At 49.1% G+C, this 19066-nt stretch overlaps 6 protein-coding genes across 6 annotated transcripts, besides 2 other annotated features; 3 read left to right on the forward strand and 3 right to left on the reverse strand.

Annotated features, from left to right (window-relative positions):
* Positions 1-1501: 1501 nt before the first annotated feature.
* ACLA_030780 (putative mannosylphosphorylation protein (Mnn4)) lies at positions 1502-2694 on the reverse strand (the record flags this gene model as incomplete). Its single annotated transcript, XM_001269770.1, has 6 exons — positions 1502-1547; positions 1607-1734; positions 1792-2103; positions 2173-2317; positions 2372-2417; positions 2532-2694. 6 exons carry the CDS (start codon positions 2692-2694, stop codon positions 1502-1504), a joined length of 840 nt encoding a protein of 279 aa, XP_001269771.1.
* A 1947-nt stretch (positions 2695-4641) lies between these two features.
* ACLA_030790 (uncharacterized protein) lies at positions 4642-5181 on the reverse strand (the record flags this gene model as incomplete). The annotated part of the gene is made up of 2 exons (XM_001269771.1): positions 4642-4758; positions 5119-5181. The coding sequence occupies 2 exons, from the start codon at positions 5179-5181 to the stop codon at positions 4642-4644; spliced, it is 180 nt and encodes a 59-aa protein (XP_001269772.1).
* A 1026-nt stretch (positions 5182-6207) lies between these two features.
* ACLA_030800 (uncharacterized protein) lies at positions 6208-6933 on the reverse strand (the record flags this gene model as incomplete). Its single annotated transcript, XM_001269772.1, has 3 exons — positions 6208-6354; positions 6405-6502; positions 6864-6933. 3 exons carry the CDS (start codon positions 6931-6933, stop codon positions 6208-6210), a joined length of 315 nt encoding a protein of 104 aa, XP_001269773.1.
* Positions 6810-6833: a microsatellite.
* Positions 6934-8827: 1894 nt separating the features above from the next.
* ACLA_030810 (C6 zinc finger domain protein) lies at positions 8828-11207 on the forward strand (the record flags this gene model as incomplete). The annotated part of the gene is made up of 3 exons (XM_001269773.1): positions 8828-9876; positions 9932-10209; positions 10270-11207. The coding sequence occupies 3 exons, from the start codon at positions 8828-8830 to the stop codon at positions 11205-11207; spliced, it is 2265 nt and encodes a 754-aa protein (XP_001269774.1).
* Positions 11208-12330: 1123 nt separating this feature from the next.
* Positions 12331-12703, forward strand: ACLA_030820 (uncharacterized protein; the record flags this gene model as incomplete). The annotated part of the gene is made up of 3 exons (XM_001269774.1): positions 12331-12364; positions 12441-12615; positions 12667-12703. 3 exons carry the CDS (start codon positions 12331-12333, stop codon positions 12701-12703), a joined length of 246 nt encoding a protein of 81 aa, XP_001269775.1.
* A 1117-nt stretch (positions 12704-13820) lies between these two features.
* Positions 13821-17453, forward strand: ACLA_030830 (DUF726 domain protein; the record flags this gene model as incomplete). Its single annotated transcript, XM_001269775.1, has 2 exons — positions 13821-16076; positions 16134-17453. 2 exons carry the CDS (start codon positions 13821-13823, stop codon positions 17451-17453), a joined length of 3576 nt encoding a protein of 1191 aa, XP_001269776.1.
* Positions 13825-13853: a microsatellite.
* Positions 17454-19066: the final 1613 nt, after the last annotated feature.

The raw sequence follows: 19066 nt of genomic DNA on the forward strand, positions 1-19066 counted from the left end.
TCCGGCCGTGAGAACTATCATTGTGATATAAACCCTGTAGAATTAGCTATCAGTTCCCTCTTTTTCTTTTTTTTCTTTCTATTCTGTTTTGAGTTGGAGCTTCAGTCATCGACTCATAGTGGAGACTTGACAATATTGCTGGCTATTGGCTGCCTGAGGCGCTGCGCTGGTTCCTGGGCCTATCAGTGGCTGCCCAGCCTCGTTTCATTATTAATGCCTCCGATGCAGGTAAGACATCCGCCTCCATCTACGGCATCTAGGCAGAAAGTGATAACGGTAGTACGCTGTGGCTTTCAATTCGAGATGATGGATCATGGTGTGTTTCTGCCACAGCTACTCAGCTTCCTCGACCTCATTGCTATCTGCGATATCTATATAGAACGCTATGGCTATTTGGAGAAGGAAGAATGTAGTCTGGATTCTGGAGTAATCATCGTGATGGGGCTGACGTCACAATCTTGCAACTCTTCAAAGCACCAACTTTAGATGCTGACAGCCTGACACTTCGTCGCTCACAGCCTTTTTTTTTTTCGCACACACAGTTATTTCGGACAAAGTAGGATCAGATAAACAAGGATCGGCCAAAGCAACGACTGCACGGTTAGCAGATGACCTCTGCAGAAGAAAACGACACGTAGATTACAATGAAGTCTAGCAAGCCCTTTCCGGGCACGTGTTCTCCATCCCGAGAGTACTTTTTATGAGTCACCCCTGAGCTCCAGGCAATCTCTTCGCTTATCCCCGATCACGGTCTCGGGAATTTCCGAAAGGGGAATTATTCTTGTTTTGTGGAGTTGACTTTTGCAGTCCATGCGTAGCGGAATGTGGGCTTCTAGTCGTATTCGCTCTTTGGAAGCCGGATTATCTTCGTGTCACCGGGTTCACCACATGGACGGGCTTCATAGCTCCGCGGTGTCCTTGATCGGGATAGCAAGTTGTGCCTAAGATAGAGATAATCAGGCTCTATTTCCATCATCATATATGTGTCAAGTATATATATCAAAGGTACTGTTCAATGCTATACGCATCGAATGGATTAAAGTGAGATCAGACGGCAATAGCTCAGGGGACATGTTAAAGACATGTGCAGGAGGGAGAGCCTTGGAAAGAGAATCGTTGAGAAAAGCCACAAAAGTCCACCATCCAAATTGCAGACAAGAGGCGATGCGATACAAAAGTCCAGGAAATATGTACCGAACATTGTGAACACGTCGAAGAAGCAGTACAACGCCGTCAAAATGCATTCTAAGGGATATGGGCAATGAATTGAGTCAGGGGGTCGTCATCATGGAGGCCGAAGGTATGTATCAACGAGAACGGATATCTATCTACATTAAGGGGTCGGGACGGTCATGTCAGGCGATATAGAAGCGGCGTTGTTCGGACGGGAAGGTTGAGGATTCGCCGCCGTCGTGAGCGCTTCCGTTTGTTTCTAAACAGGAATAGAATTAGCGGGAACCTCGAAAGCCTCCCTCCCCCCACTCCAAAACACTGCTGGCACTCACTCGGTTGGCTCCCAGATCTTGGTCTCCTCGTTGAAATGATAACTGAGAGAGAACACAGGTCAGTCGATTGCACCTCTAGTGAAAGAGGAATGGAGACAAACCCTTGAAAGTCAACAGTGGTCAACGCCTTGGCACTGTATTCTTCCTGAAGAAGCTCGCTGTACTTATAGGGAATCTTGACAGGAACATTTTCGAAATAGCTGTTCCGCAACGGGAAGATTTCGGATTCCTAGGGACCGTTTAGAGTCCTTCGCAATGTTTCACTCCCTGTCACTCAGGCACTTACGTCGAATCGATGAAGATCCTTGCACATCAAGGCACCGGGTTGACCTTTCTCTCGCGCCTCGTCGTCCTTGCGCACGGCGGTGATATCGATGAAGAGCCCCGAGGATTTATCGATCCATCGCGCATCGATCACGTTGTCCTCATCTTCGCTAGTTCGGACGACAAATTGCGGGTTAATTTCGAGCAGATACGTTCGGCCGCCCTCGACTCCCGGGAGGTCGAAATGATGATCGGTCATGTTGTAGTACTTGGCGAGGAAGTGGATCGTGGGCTCCGTGATTTGCACATCGAGGTCGTTGTCCCAGGGAAAGATCTGAATGCTGGTCAGTATCCCATTCACGCCACCTTCTGGTTCCGAGCCCATGGGATTGGGCATACCAACCTTCTGGTTCCACCACCACGCCAGGAGCGTTCCATGCATTATCCACGTCTCTGCGCCCAAGTCTGCCATCATCTGTAGGTAGGTCTGAATGAGCGCCACCAAGTGCGGTATTGTCTCTCCGTCGGGGAGAGGCTCGGTTGCGAAGCTAGAGAATGATCAGAATACGTCGAGGCGGGGATCTGGAGGGGGGGAAGCATACCGTCCATCATAGTGATAATGGAAGCTGGCATGATCAGTTAGCATGGCTTCTCGACAGGCATCATATCCGTGTGGTTCTTCTTGACATACTCAGACTCCACTAACAAGATGTTAGCATGATACCCGACGATTGCGGCTCACAAAAAGGGAGAACCCCTCACCAAAATACTTCTTCCCCGGCTCACCCCCTTTCCCACTATAATCCTTCATAAACTCCCCTCGCACGCTCATAAAATCGACATTGGTTTTGGCGCTACCGAGCGCCACCAGCGTGAGAAGCAATGCATGTAGATAGAGCAGGCATGTTGTTGAGAATAACTGCATAGCGCATGCAATTAGGCTTCGGTGTCCGTGGATCGAATTTAGCGACTTAATGACAGCATGCTCTCATTTGATGTACAGGGGAGGGACGTCGACCAGGTCCAGTGTGTATAAAAAAAGACGATGATGTCGGTACGTGCACAGCGCAGGGGGGTGGGAGCAATATGATATCAGGTGGGAGGTGGAAGTACAGCAATCAGAGCGAGTTTGGGGGGGGGATAATATCAGGCAGAAGAAATCGCGTACTGTACCGCTGAGAGACGTCTTCTTAATATATTAAACAACAGTGGTTAAAGATGCAATGAGAGATCGAAAGGAGAAAAAGACATCAAATGAATGAAGTATCTAAACTAGTTATCAAGACTGGAAATTCATGACCAGTTCAAGAACACAAAATCAGGCCCACAGTCGCGTGCTTATTTACTCAACCCTGTTCAAAAATTCGTTGGATAATAATCACTCTCCAGTCAGTTAGTTAACTAGTACCACTCACTGTCAATCAACGCCAACGTCCCAGTGGTCAATGGTCGCAGAAAGTGGCACTGGCTCTCCCGTCACTCGTCAGTCCATGGCTCTGCCAGTTCGCCGGTTAGGCTTCAGTCTGCCAACTTCTTGCCAAGTGCCAGCCCTGCGGAACCTTGGCACCAAGCCATCCGGCTCCTTCATTGATCATGATTCATGATTTCCATCCAGATTCCTGTCAATAACTATCTATATATGCCATGGTGCTGTGATGTTGAAGGGCATAATAACCCCTGTGCTAGTATCTCGAGATAGGAGACGAGTAGTAAAATCGTCGTAATCCTCATCCTTGAAGGCTTGAACTCCTTATTTCCTTGTCCTTTCTGACTTCTGGAGCTGTTCGGTGGCTTGAGGGCTTGAGCTAAAGATTCCTTCCACCATGTCTACGTAATGTCAACTTAAAATACAGCCATTTATCCGCCGTATGGCCAGTGGTGTCGCGTACCTAGCCTCGTAGGTATTTATCTAGTTGAATCGTGAACCTACTTAACAAGGTAGATAATGTAACTACTTATATGATTCAGTTCTTGATATGCATACGTAGGTACTTACTAGATAAGAGACTAGAGTAATCCAGTTCCATTCTCCGTCTGATTTGTCATGTTTTTTTTCCAGTAAAACACTCACATATCAGTACAAAAACCACGTCGTGTCATAAGGTACATGGCGCTTCGCAGTCTGTTTTGAAGGCACGCTGTTAATGGGTAATGACATATGTCAAGGACTGAGGTTACATTTACCGTTGAGATTTAATATCCCTGGCTTATACTCCACAAACTCGTGCGATACTATTCAGAAGCTGAATTCTTTCTTTCGCCAGAATCTATTAGTAGTAGTGTAGTCAAGTCAAGTCTATCTTCTTAGCACACTTTTCTCATTCTTCAAGAATGCGTCGTGTACTCATGTCGTGTGTGGAGCCACAATGTATCCACCACCCCTCCAAAAGAAGAAAAAATAATATCGGGAAATCAAGAACAAGCCACAACAAACTACAAAGCCTTTCGATCGTCGTAAGCGAACAGTTCCAGAAACAAGAAGACCGCGACGGAAAAAGGGCGTTTGTCGGAGTAGTTCCTATGCACCATCGAGATTCGAGACATGGCCGTGGCTGATAGCGAATTAGTGATACGCAACGTCCACGACATCCCCCTGTCTGAGTTCCCCACTAGAGCGTCGCCTAATAGTACTAGAAACAAAATACACGTACTCCGTAGGACGCAGGTCGCGACTCATGTCACTCGTCTAATGCGGGCCTCCAATAACATCGTCTGCTCAACGACGGCGTCTGCTGGTAGCCACGCTTGGACTAATTCCAACGCAGCCTTGTGCAGCAAAGCCTCCAATTGCCTTCGTGTTCGTTCTCCGGCTGTAAATAATGAGACCGTCACTAAGAGATCGGTTAGAGCAGACAATAACGGCACTTTATGCTCAGGGCCAGGTGTCAAATGTCCGTCGATAAGGAGGAGAGACTTCGGGCCTCGGGGTCATAGCGTCACGAACTAGATTCGGGATCTGCACGACTTGCTTGTCGGGGCCAGTCCAGTCCTGGTGCACAAGTAGTATGCCTTTGCACCTTGGATAGGTCGTTTTCGGAAGAAATCATGTTCCTGACCTTCGATCTTGGCTGGTAGATTCTTAATGCCCTCGCCCAAGGACAGGCTTTCCCGGGAGCGTGGGGAGGAGGGGGTCGTTATCGGAAGGAAACGAGGTCTTCTCCCTGGCTACCGCCCGTCAACAAGCAAGCCGCTTCTTGCATACTTAGCCTCTCCTCGACGGGAAAGAACTCAAGCCAGCTTTGAACGCGGCGAGAGTCTTATGGCCGTGTTGAACACTGCCTGGTAATATGGAGCATTTGATAAGGGTTGAAATAATGCGGCTTGGTGTTCATGGCGAACTGGAACGGACCATTTTCCACTCGATGGGATCCTCCCAGTCTTTCTGCTCATAATACTCCGGGACCTTGGTCATTTATGGGGTACTTGCAACGGCTACACCATGAATTGGGTTCACTAATGAGACTCACTGTGCCGATGACGCAGTAAAAAATCGATAACTGCTCGTTCACAGCGTTCCTATTGCTCGCTAGACGATCTTGCGGAGCAATTTGTACATCTGATTTCACAGACTTGACAAGCCTTCGACTCCTCGCTTATGCCCATGCTGAAAGCACCCATGCAGCACTGCACATGGAGCCCTAGCTGCCATCCAAGTGAAATTTCATACCTCCTGAATAAATAGATTAGATATTAGGGGGCTACACGCCCCCTGGACCCCAGCATGCTAGGTGCTGGGGGTAAGGGGTCTCATAAGGTGTGAGAAGTGAGTCTAAATAGCGTCTCCTAAATAATCTATACCCTGGGTGGCTGGCTCTTAACCTTGCTAGCCTCCTTATAGTATTGAAGGTAAAAGCCTATAAGCCATAAAGTATCCCTGTATAGGCGTGGTATTAGGGGGGGTAGGGAGACAGCTGTTAGGAAGTCGTTAAGCTCGTGGAAGTGATGCCCGGCTCAGCGATCTGCCACAGCTCAGGGTCAGTTGCATTGAAAATGGAATCGAAACGAAGCTGGGCAACCTCTATACTTAAATGCGCAAAAAGCAAACTCAATGCTCACTGGAGCGCTCAAGTAGGCCATTAGAGATATCACCACCTATGAAGTAGCACACCAATGTCCAGGCATATCAACTCCTAGGCATAGTGACTCCCCGCCCTCCCAGCACTCAGCGGCTGGGGGTTGGGAGGGGTAACTCTAGTGTTGACGGCGGCTCCTGTGCACATTTGAAGATCTCTCGGCCAATGGAGAACCCAATACAGCACTTTCCTATACTCTTTTCTCTGGTTCGTCTTGATTATAGCGGGAGGATATGTTTGAGGGTGCAGACGCGTGGCAAGTTGGAACTCCATGTGTGCTCCTGGGTTTGGTCCGCGCAGAATTTCTCCAACTTGGTCTGAGCCAGGAGGAAAGTCATCCTCAAAGATAGGTTCTCCGGCACCCCTCATGTTAGCAAGCACTGCTTGCTGGAAGTGCCACCACAATAGTCTGTTTGAAACTCGATGGGGATCGGTGGGTTGGCGGCACACTGGGTCAAGTACATTTCCGTATAAATGAGTGTCCGTGAGAAGGTGTGGACCTTGTATCCATTCTGACAGTAGATTCAGTACTTGTCTAACTGACAATGACGGTTTGACTTACATATGGGTTCACCGCAAAACGGTACTGGTCAAACCACTTGTGTAGTGTGCTCTGCAACCTCAGCCGTTCTGTACTGAATTGATCCGGATTCTCTTGGTCTTTTGCCGGTTATATACACGTTGAGATTTTCAGCAAGTAGGACCGCTTCATGAGCTATTGGTATAATATGAGCGGCCTCAAAACCGCCGAAGTACTCGATTTCGGCTTCTAGCGCTTCAAGACCAGAGATAACACATCCCTGATCATGTCTCTTGATTTGTCTTTGCGTTTGTCAGGTAGTTACAGTGGGAAAATTGCAACTCGACCGGAGTTTGGAAACGACTGAGTTCGGATATAATATTTGTTCGTAGACAGCTGGACGTCGTCTTTGAAAAGGACACAGTTAATGCATTTCCACCAAGGATACTCTCTCTCTCTCTCTCTCTCTCTGTGTGTGTGTGTGTGCAAGACCATACTTACCGTACGCGTGAACAAGCTTCACCACATAGATAGCATGCTCAAGTAGGTCGTCATTATAAGGGTTGGTCATCTTTGAGTTGGTGAACAACAAACCCGTGGGGCGCGTGGAGACAAAGTGTCATCATTAGAAGAAACTCTCGCTTTATGAGTGTCGGCCCTGCGCATAATCCGCCCTTGATATTCTCAAGATCTGAATGGATGATGAAGAAACTTTTCTGTTAAACTCGCGATTTGCAGAAGGCATTTTGCAAAGCTGGTCGTTGATAGAATGTTGAGTGGTCTGTGAGCATTGAGAGAGCGTGTGTTGATACTTCCTGGTTATCTGGGAGTCGTTCTAGGCAGCAAAAATAGACTCCGTCATGATTTGTCGCTAGATACTATTCGTGTAGCTCATTTGACTCGTCTCAGCCATGATAGAACCTTCCATAAAAGATCATTACTGAGACGCCCCTTTGCTGATATCTACCAGAAGGAAAGAGGTATGCTCTCCTACTTTCATATCGTCCATTACTATACAGATTACAGGTCCCTAATTGAACCTCAGCTGGCTAGGTATCTATCTACGGAGTACGTACAAAATCTGGCAACTGGCAGGCTGCGGACCCGCCAGCACCTAAGCTTTTTCTGATTGGACGGATAGAAAGCTAGGTTGAATGGTACCTAGTAGTAGTTGTTGGGGAATAATGCGAAGTGATTTGGTAAGTTTCAAAACTCTATGAAGTGGTGCCCTTGATCGTCAGGCTATTCTTTGACTATACCAAGTCTTCCAGTTCTGGACATGGGGAGAGAAACAACTGAAGAATGGGATTGTTGTTTGTGGCATTAGTGGGAGAACGTACTATAGTCTTTCGAAAGATGCAACAACTCCTTTTACCAATTGCATAACAATGCAATGACCACTCTGAAAGTTTGTTACAAAGCACGAATCACAGATACTACCACGGAGTACAATCTTTTAGTTAACCCCCCCTCACTGTAGTACGGAGTAATCATGGATGATGGTAGAATCTGACTAAGGTTGGTGACTGGAAGTCTGGAACTCCGTACTCCATTAGTTAGGTGGTTAACACCTTAACACCTAGCGGAGGTTGTACTAGATTTCCCAGTTGATCCAATCTCCAGCCAGTCCTGGGCGGATATGCCCCAATAGCCCTAAAGGGGAGCCTCCATCTCGGCATCTCTAGTGTGCAGCGTGCACCCTGCAGTCTGCCAATCTGCCATAGTGCATATCTGGCCAGTCACTGACCAACCTTCCCGCTGCCATCATGGAGTGGCGACTTCAAGTGTCCCTAGTTCAAATAGTCCAATCCAGATCGATCGATCGGAGAAAGGAGACTAGTTAGAAGGATATCTCGCTTTGTGATTCTCCCTCAGAGTTCTGGGGCGGCTGGACTACGTCTTACATGATTGCGGCTTGCTATCTTCTTGAGATAGGCATTAGGCACGGTTTCTCTCTAACTAAATACCTACGGTCCAAGTGGTAGCTAGGGCCCGACTAGGATGAGGTGAAGTCCTGTCAGTTAAACAGCCATCCAATTGGGTCTCACCTAGAACTGTGCACTTGTGTAGGGAATCGGCTCATCGTCATCAAATCAGAACAGATCAGAGTCCTCAAAACAATTTTTTTCGACTGCAGCATTCTATCGTTTCATCTTATCTTTCCTGGGTGCCATGTCGAAGGCGTTCTGACGAAGAGCGTTGTCTGAAATCGTTTCGTGATTGCTCATCCTTCCTTTCTTTTTTCCCGCCGCCAGTTTTTCATGTTTAATGTCAGAACGACCACATTCACTCAGGACATGGGGCGTCGACTCAGTCCCCATCGTTGCACACACTATCTGATGTTCCCGTCTTCCAGAATCAGTCCTTACATTTGCTAATAATACTACCTACTCGGACCTGTACATCCCCCCCCCCCCGCGCCTTCCTCCCCATCCATCCAGTGTGGGGGCGGTCAGTGGACAAGAATGTCATCAACCCCCGACATGAATCCTACCGAAGGCAGCCTACAGCAGCAATCGGCCTCTTCGCAGCAATTGAATCGTTCGTGTGAATCATGTAGAGGTCTTAAAGTTCGCTGTATCCTTGATCCGACTCTGCCGACCCAATGCCAGCGATGTGCGAAGGCTGGTCGGGCTTGTATCTTCGTGGCGCCTCAGAAAAGGCGGCCGAGAAAGCGCACCGACTCAAGAGTGGCTCAATTGGAGAGGGAAATGCGGCAAATGCGCTCTCTTTTGAAGGATCGTTTCCGTGTGGATGAAAGCGATGCGGAAAGTACGGACAGCGAGAAGGAAGAATCACCGGAACCTGACGAGCTCGGTATCGAATCGAAAGAACGGCTGTTCTCAATCCCAGAGGCTCCTAGCAGCGTATCGGCATCAACCAGACATACAGACCAGCCCGGTGTCCCACTTTCTTCATATGCCAACACTGTCGAAAGCAGCTCTGTTTCTGTCCCATCATTCAACCCCATCAGCACCGCGTTCTCCCCTGAAATGCCATTGGGTGACGACGTGATCGACAGGGGTTTGATACCTTTGGAATATGCCAATGAATTGGTTGCTTTCTTTATCAGTGAATTAATGGCCTTCGCGCCCGTCATTGTGTTGCCTCCTGGAACCTCAGCTGCGCAGTTGCGTCGTTCGAAGCCTGTGCTATTTCTTTCTATTATCGCTGCTGCGGCTATTGCCGTCGATGCAAGCATCGCGACCGTTCTGAATCAAGAAATGGTTCGACTCTACGCCGAGCGATTCTTTGTCCACGGCGACAAGTCATTAGAGCTCGTTCAGGCATTGGTGCTAATGACAGTCTTCTACTTTCCTCCCAACTCTCCGTTGAAATTGCAGCACTACCAATACACACATGTCGCTGCTACTATGGCCTTAGAAATTGGGTTAGCCTCAAAGCGCAGGGTATCCCGGGTAGCAAGTGGCAATAAAGACAAGCAGATTCCGTTTGACGAGCAGATGGCAGAACAAGCAAGAGCCATTTTGGAATGTTACCATCTGGCATCTACGTAAGCAGTCCAGAACCGTGTACTGAAGGGTCGTGTCGCTAACTGATTGAAATAGTGTTGCAATGAAGACTCGCCGACCCAATCTGCTCTTATTCAACGATTGGATGGGTGAATGCGTCAAACACTTGGAAAATTCACCACACGCCATTGACCGACATATGGCTACTTGGTTTGAGCTCCAGAGGATCGTTGACGAAGCGATGGCCTCCTTCGGCCTTGACGACACAAGTTCCACCACGCCGTTGACAGAAACTCGCGTACAAGCCGTGTTGAGGTGGTTCGATAGTCGAATGCAAAGTTGGAAGAAGAAAATCCCGGTAGACATGCTTACAGGTAATTCCTTTCACCGAAACGTGACACGCGCGAAGGTAACTTACTCCCTTTTCTTTTTAGTTCCCATGAGCTTCGAGTATCATTTCACCAATCTTGCCGTATATGAGCTGGCCATCGGGGAAGGGTACCGGGACCCTGATGCGATCAAACAGCAGTATTATACGCTTCCTGCGCCCGAAGATCACCGTCAAGCTGAGCGCGCCTCCCCTCCGCTGAGTGCAATTCGCGTTGACATCACCATAAAATGGATGCATGCAGCTCAAGAGATGCTCGATTACTTTCTCGGCTGCGACACGGAGCTCATGCGTAAACTTCCCAACATGATATATTCACGTGTTGGAGTTGCGATGATGTCTCTTCTGAAGATATATTTCTCCGTAATAAGCGGCGCCTTGGGAGAATTCGTGTCTCCTCAGACCGTCAAGGTTGAGCTGTACCTGGATGCAATGACCAGACGACTGACTGAGGCGAGCGGTGGCCAGAAGTACAAAATACCTAGCCGATGGTATTATGTGCTTGCTATCAAAGCCCGAGGCTGGTATGACAGGCTGCAGCAGCGGCAAGCGCAAGCAGAGGGCAATTTTGCGCCCCATATGGATGTCAGTCAACCAATGTCTCAGATTCATTTAACCGTCCAGGCCCACCAGCCTTTTGGTCCTCACGACCCGCATGGCTCTGCAGAGGCTCTCGCTATGACTGCCGGTGTTCCTCAAGCGTCGACATATTCCACTATGGGTAGTGGCTATGCAGTTCCCATTGTCATGAACCAGATGTGGCAAATGGACCAAACCCGTTCGGCAGCGCCTGTTCACTACCAATATTCGGAATATCAGCCACCGACCATACCATCTCAGTACGGATATGAACCTCAGCACCGAGGGGTGCCTTCGGACCACAGCCAGAGCCAGTCTCCGCTATCTCGTAGGACTGGGATGGAATTGGATGGATGGCTTCCAGATGGGAGCATATTTGGCGCACCGACTTTACCAGGGTTTTGATCGGATCACGATTTCAGAGGCTGACTCTGTCACCCTTGAGTAGCACCTACCCAACAAGGACCAAGGAAATACCGACTGCATTGGTCCACACTTTGTATATCTTCTTCTTGTCTATCTTTCAGTCAAGATACCTTCACATACGACCGTGGCGGCACTCTGACGATACCATTCAGCAGAGCTCAATGACGCTCTAATCATGCCTAACGAAGAGGAAAATGAACAGAAAATTTCAACTTTCCAATGATAAGCAGAAAAGCAGAGGGGATACCCTAGAATTTAAATACTTTGTTCAGTGGCTCAAACCTTGGCACGTACATTTGCTCCATCCACGATCCCAGTCCACCCTCACGGGGCGTCGGTAGACACGGAACTTCCGATATGGAGATGTAACCGAATTGGGTTCTTGTAAAAACGAATGCCATGCCCCGGGCGTGTAGCCAACCAGCGCACTAATGCCAATCTCTCTAAGACAGCGGATCTATCAAATCATCTAAATTATCACAGAAATTGTGTTGGATCTCGTGGAGTGAATATCCATCGATGGTCAATGGGGTCGATGCCACGACACATGTCACTGCCCGGAGGTTACGATGCGTCCGGTTCCTCGTTGAGGAGCCTTGGAAAATCGTGAGAGTAAGCGGATTGGCTGACTGAGGTTTCGGCTAGTACTCACGTATTAACATCTTAATATCTAAAAGGAGGATTGAACATAATTCCGTCAATTGTACGGAGTAAATATCTACATATAGACGACGGAGTACGGAGTAGTCTAGATGGATGTGTGGCTTGACGACATGTGTTACTGGGCTGGCTGGGCGGAGACTCCGGTGGACACTGGGGGCAGTGCTCTGGGGGCATTCTAGTATGCGAGATCCTGGCCAGCTTCTCTGAACCAAGAGCAACATTGCAGCGCGTATACACATATGAACATGGCCTCAATATCCATAGCAATGTTTTAACCTCGTAGCAGGTACCTTACCCTCAATCTTATGACGTGTAATGTCGTCAACCCTCAGCGTTCTCGCCGCCCATTCGAACTCTGCTGGGGGACTTGTACTAAGAAGGTCCAGCAGAATCACTAGGCAAGCCTTACACAGACCTCCTATCCATTCCGTAATCGATCATGTCCGATCTCTCCCGCAAGGAACCCTCAACTGGTAACTCCGCTCCTCTGCTCCGCGGCACCTAGAGCCTCGAGCCTTAGACAACGGCCCGATACTGACGTGTCTGCAGCGGCCCTGTTAGAGAGAGCCAGGAACCAGCCTGACAGTATCAGAGAGGCCCTTGAGAACCCTGCTGAGCACCCGGCTGGCGTGCAATACGATAAGAGTGATTTGCCCTCCGAGCCTGTGTGGGACAAGGGTAGCACGACCAAGGTGGCTGTTGATGCTCCTCCTGCAACCAAGATGTAAGTGCTCGGTACTCTGTCTTGGAGGCGATATGGCTGATATGGCGGCAGGATGGATAAAACAAGAGATCCTGCTGGGATTCGGTGATCGGGAAAGAGATGTCCTTTACTGCAGATTGGTAGGCTGAATGGCCCTGTAGTCAGTACAGATTTACCTTGTGGCTGAATTGATGCTGGGTGATATTGATCTCCGGGTCTGTTTCCTCTTATGGCGGACTGCTTTTGCTATGTTCATGGAATAGATCAAATCCCCCTTTAAGCACTGGTGTACTCGAATGTTGAGACCTTTTGTCTTTCAGGCGTGTATTCAAACACTAGCTCCATTGACAGATGAATTTCTGAGCAAGAAATCTTATTATCTTTGTTGAGCATGCTGCACCATCATTTCAAAGTACAGTAGCTGGGCAGGAAGAAGCTGTCCTGATTGTTGTCCGTTGCCTCAAGAATGCATGGGCATACAAGAGAACGCTCAGATCACAGAGGGATCTTGTCTCAACTGGTCGGAGACTCGAATACCCAGGGAATATATCAAACTGAGAGCATTAATCGGCTCTAAAATCCCCTAGAGAATTCCGAGTTACCACCAATGCAGCTCCAGATAGCGGGCAGCATGTACCTTCAAAGCTGTGGAGGCACTCCTGACGTGATGGAGTCGCCCACCACGACCGTTGGTTAACTCCAATTGCCGCATTCGGGTCACCCCATACTAAATCGTTCTCCTAGTCGCAGTCGGATTCCCAACAAGCTTCCGCAATTGTTCGTGTCGACAAACAAACAGCATCGAAGGGAACTCGGATCTCGATCACTTCAAATTTTACCAGCTTCACCGGTGTGTTGCGAATTTGAGTATGCGATCAGCTTAATAGTTATCTTGCTTCTAAGGATTTCCGCCCCCTCATTATCTCAGCTCCCGTGGCCTAGACATCCTCCTTTCACGCTACCCCTTTAAGCTTCCAATGACCGGAAATAAACTTGCCTGGAGAGGCTTATATTATTGAGTCAACTATTATCTGGGCTCAGGGCACAGGAGGGAAAAAAAATCGCTACGTGGATTCTAAGACTCGGAGACGTGTGTTTCCCGCGCGGATGGGCGATTCTCTCATTGGTACGAGTAGGATTACGCACGGAGGTATCTCTTCAGGGGAGCACAAGTGTAGGAATTTGGGCAGACCGACACTAGCCATCTCACCAAACGTCCATGAATAATGACCTCGCCCTCGCCCTCGCCCTCGCCCTCGCAACCCGCTATTGACCACCCTGTCGACTTGTCCGCCGGTCCTCCGCACCCCGATTCCCAAGGCTCAGAGAATGCTCAACCGTCGACCACCGTTGTTGACGCAAAGGATGAGAAAATAAATGGCCGCAAGGATGAGAAAGTGGCAACAAATCCATTGAAGGAGATACCGGGAAATACACCGACGGTGAACAATGGGAACAGGGATACCGATGTGAGCGAGGAGGTGGATGACTTTGGGCTTCCGATTCGGGTCCGTACTAGACCTGGACTGTCAACGAATGCTAGCTCTGACGATCCTGAAACTTTTCATGATCTTGAGCAAACGTATTCGGATCAGAATGGGCACCGCCAGTCGGAGAAGCAAGAGAGCTCATTCCACTCACAAGAAGTGAGCTCAAAGCATCAAAGCGAAGAGGTTACCGCTAGCGGCGATCAAGGTCCCATCGAGAAGAAACAATCTGCTAGCGGACAACAAGCGCAGACTTCGGAAGTGACACCTCCCCCTACCGAAAATGGTTTGGCATCGCAGAAGAATCACGATACTGTCCAGAAGAGCGATTTGCCAGCCACGTCCGAAGAACCCTCGCTCAAAGAGCAAGACAGCCAATCCCCCTCAAAAATACAACCGAGCTCGGACGGTCAGGATGCTTCGCCTCAACCTCACAGTACCCACCAACGACAAACGAGTCTCAAGCCATCAGAGTGGTCGCATCAGCGCTTAAGCGAGAATAAAGAAGCAAATACGGAAAGCGACGAGGAGAGTGAAGGGGAATGGAAAGATATGCCCGCGTTGGGCGAATTTGATGTCTACGATGATTACGGACGACTAGTCGCCCGTGGGGATAAGGCGGAGGACAACGAAGCAGTTTACAGAGGCCTAGGCGGTGCCGGAAATGGTTATACACGAGTGCAGTTCGATGAAGACGCCCAGTCAGTTACAAGTCTTGATCAGGATACAAGTTACCTGTTCAAGGAACCCGGTGGTAATTCCGTGGGTGTTGAGGAGGAATTGCGTGATCCTACCAGCCAACTTCAGGCTACGAAAGATCTTCTTACTGAGAGCCAACGGATTGCGTATGTCGGCGTGACACGGCTGGTCATATATCAAATGACGCGGGATCTGGAAAGGATACCGACAACAAGAGCCACGCGCAAGGCAACGCAGAAAGCTGTCGATTCTCTGAGAAAATGGGGTCAGCTGGTGATGGGTAGGGTGTATACTCACATGGAGATCGATCCGGCCGAGCAAATAATGATTGAGCAATTGGCCGAGCATGGTGTAGAGCCTGCAGATCTTGTTCGACCGTTGATGCAAAATGCTCGGGTTAAAAACCCCTTGGCGGACGACGAGCTAGATTCGCCCAAGGCGTCCATGTCTTCGGCTGCGTCTCTTGACATGAAGGGGGGCAGCCGCACAAGCTTGTCCAGCGAGACTGATGGATATTCCGACCCACCTCCACCCTACAAGGCGCATGAAGACGATGATGATCTACCGGAAGTGCGAACCCCTTCGCAAATGCCTACCTCCGCCAAAATTGACATTGACCTTCGTTGGACCGTTCTGTGCGACTTGTTCTTAGTTCTTATAGCGGACTCATCCTATGATGCTCGGTCGCGGGCATTACTGGAAAGGGTCGGCAAGGCTATGGAAGTGTCGTGGCTTCAAATCGCTCGCTTTGAAAAGCGAGTCATCGATGCACTCGAGATGCAGGAAGCTGCAGAGAAGGAGACCTGGGATGAATCAGAACACATGGAAAAACGACGCAAGATGGCTTTGAAGCGCAAATATATGGTCATGGGTCTAGCCACAGTTGGAGGAGGCTTGATAATCGGACTTTCGGCCGGTCTCTTAGCACCTGTCATCGGCGCGGGCCTTGCGGCTGGTTTCACTACCGTTGGCATCACTGGAACCAGCGCTTTCTTGGGAGGAGCTGGTGGTACTGCTCTGATTGCTTCTGGTGCTACCTTGACTGGAAGTACAATCGGGCTAAGAGCTTCCCACAGACGCACTGGTGCTGTCCAAACATTCGAATATCGTCCTTTGCATAATAATAAGCGGGTCAACCTGATTGTTGCCATATCCGGTTGGATGACTGGCAAAGTTGATGATGTACGACTGCCTTTCAGTACCGTCGACCCTATAATGGGTGATTTGTATTCAGTCCTGTGGGAACCCGAAATGCTTCAGAGTATGGGTGCCACCATCAATATCCTGGCCACAGAGGTAATTGTTTTTGGAATTGCTATTTCGTTATCAAGAAGCTGATCATATCTTGCACAGGCTTTGACTCAGGGTTTGCAACAAGTCCTGGGAAGCACTGTCCTCATGGCTTTGATGGCGTCCTTGCAACTGCCTCTCGTTTTGACCAAGTTGTCGTATTTGATTGACAACCCTTGGAATGTCTCCTTGGCTCGTGCCAATGCAGCAGGACTGATTCTCGCCGATTCCTTGATGGATCGCAATTTGGGGAATAGACCTGTCACACTACTTGGTTTCTCCCTTGGAGCAAGGGTGATCTTCTCTTGTCTGAAAGAACTCGCGGACCGAGGCGCCCATGGACTGGTTCAGAATGTCTATCTCTTTGGGTCGCCCATGGTGGCGAGTAAAGACGAATATATCAAGCTACGCAGTGTGGTCTCTGGTCGCTTTGTGAATGGATATTCTTCCAATGACTGGATTCTGGGGTATCTCTTCAGAGCTACTAGCGGTGGTATCATGCGTGTGGCCGGCCTCGCTCCAGTAGAAGGAATTCCCGGCCTTGAAAATGTTGACGTTACAAGCCTTGTCAACGGCCACATGGATTATCGCGCAGCGATACCCCGGCTGCTGAAGGAAGTCGGCTGGGAAGTCCTCAGCGAGGAGTTTGCTGAAATCGAGGACCCAGACCCGGAAAACCACGGTGAGCGGCAACGGGAGCTCATCCGTGAAATCGACGAGGCCCGTAAAGCAGCCGAAGCCCAACCTGAGAAGAAACGATTCGGCTTGTTCAAACGCGGAAAGCTGGCTGACAAGAAAGGATGGGAGACATACGACGTCAGCCGCAATGATTCGGGCTCGCGGAACTCTACCGACAGCAGTGGAACCGGGACGGTCCTCTTTGATATCGATGCAATCCGGGCTGAATTAGCCTCAGAGATGATCGAAGTCAAACAGCTCGAATCGACGCTTCCCCCTATGAAGTTGGACCTCAACTCACCTTCTGCCCAGTCACCTGCTGCTACAACTCCGTCAGAATATAGACCTTCCAAAGACAGTCTCATGACTCCGCCTGTCTCTCAGACGCCCAATGAACCTTCTCCAAGCCATATTCCGTCAAGCAAACGTCAGTCTCCATCGCCTGGCCAGGAGGAGGTCCATATGACCTTCGATGTCTCTTATAATGACCCACCACAGCGCCCTCATTCTTCTTTTGCGCCGGCGGATGATATATCACAACCTACGAGGCCGCCTCTTCGATCCTCGGCAACCATGCAAGCTACTGTTGGTGCCACCGCACTTGGTGCTAGTGCCTTCGGAGCCATGGCTCTGGAGCCCAACGCCTGGGCCGAACACGACTTTGGCCACTGTGACGAGGAAGAGATCTCAATGACTTTCGAGTGATGATATTATGAGCCACACGCTGACGTGTCTCACCGCATGAGGTCAGGCTGGTCTGGCAAGGTGCATGCAAGACCTTGGACAACTCACACCTGCATAGTCGCGCTACTTCCATGGGACAGACCAAGGTATAACTATGATCCGCATGATTTTCATATCTCTGGCATATATATCGAAACCGCCCGTCTACTGGTGTCAAGAACAACCAAAAGATGGTGAACAAGAAGAAATCTGACTCCAAGAAGTCTGTTAACGGCGAGCCAAATCCGCACCTGAAGTAATTCTCACGCAAGCATCTCAGAGCAATCTCTTGGAGACTCGCTGTTAATATGGCTTTGCTGAGGCAGAAATATGTTGGTTATGGTTTTGGCCAATGAGCTGATGTTATGAGTGAGGTATGTTTTAATTTATTGATGTGGTTCGGACTGTATGTTGTAGAGTTTAAGGGCGTTTGGTGTTCCTTTGGCCAAATGAATATATTTCCATAGTTGGTGGTTTCTTGTGCCAGAGCTGCGGATGTTAAGTGACGTTGGCCTGAAATCGTATGCCCAAAGGAGTTTTCATGGCTTGCAGTCATTGTCTTTAAGCTGACTCATCCTCATGATGCCCCTTTTAGTTAGCGCTTTCGCCCCTATCAGAACCCTCTCGATTCCGTGGCCTCGCCTCGGTGGTAAGGTAGGTGGTTGAAAACTTTTGCATCCCCACGGTACAGTACTGTAAGAGTAGCACGATCACTTAATCAACATGTTACATCTTCGCGCATTGCTGAAAGTGTTCGATTTTATTGAGTACAGTGCCCTTCTCCGTTACAAGGTGAAAGGAAAAGTGAAAGTTCTTGGTGGGATGGGAAAGGGGGAAAAGCTCCCCGTTGTTGGAAATTACGGGGACTTCGAGAGGGACTGCTTCTTTGATAACGTCCCCAAGACCCAGCTTTTGGATAACCTCCCAAGGGTGGCTTTGGTATTTCGGACAGCAAATTCGTATGGTCTAGAAAGTTAGTACATAATGAGGAACAGGGAGACTACTCACCTCTAGGCGACTCGGATGAATGAGCGACAAATGAATATCAATTCCAGCCAGTCTTTCAGCAACCCAGACTTTGGCCATAGGGCCAAGGAGACAGCAATCTTCACAAAGATAATAAGAATACCTCTCCAACATATCCTTATAAGCAGCAACCTGCTTGTCTTGCATTATTTCGCCAGGTTGTGAGAGAACCACAGGATCATCATTAGTCATGAGAACAAAACTAGTAGGTCCATACTAGAGCAGAACCCTGCGGACACCCTCCTCGTGGACAGCTAGGTCTACAAGGATGGCGCCGTCTGGATGGACTGTCTTATCATCAGCAACCCATCAGTAGTTAGGATCTTGGAGAGGCACTGCTGCTCTGACCACATCCTGAAGGCCTTTGGATCAAACACTGGCTATGGGATACTTTTAGTGACCGCAACACCATACACGTATGGCCTGTATTGTTAGTGTTTATTTGAATAGAGGTCAACACAATGTTACCTCACAACCATGGATTGCTTTGATACAGCTTTCAAGCTCCATCATACACTTACTAAACCAGTTGCTAATATGCTCATTCTCAGGTTCCAGTATTTGACCCC

The sequence above is a fragment of the Aspergillus clavatus genome, genomic scaffold (assembly GCF_000002715.2).
Source record: "Aspergillus clavatus NRRL 1 1099423829805 genomic scaffold, whole genome shotgun sequence".
NCBI lineage: Eukaryota > Fungi > Ascomycota > Eurotiomycetes > Eurotiales > Aspergillaceae > Aspergillus > Aspergillus clavatus.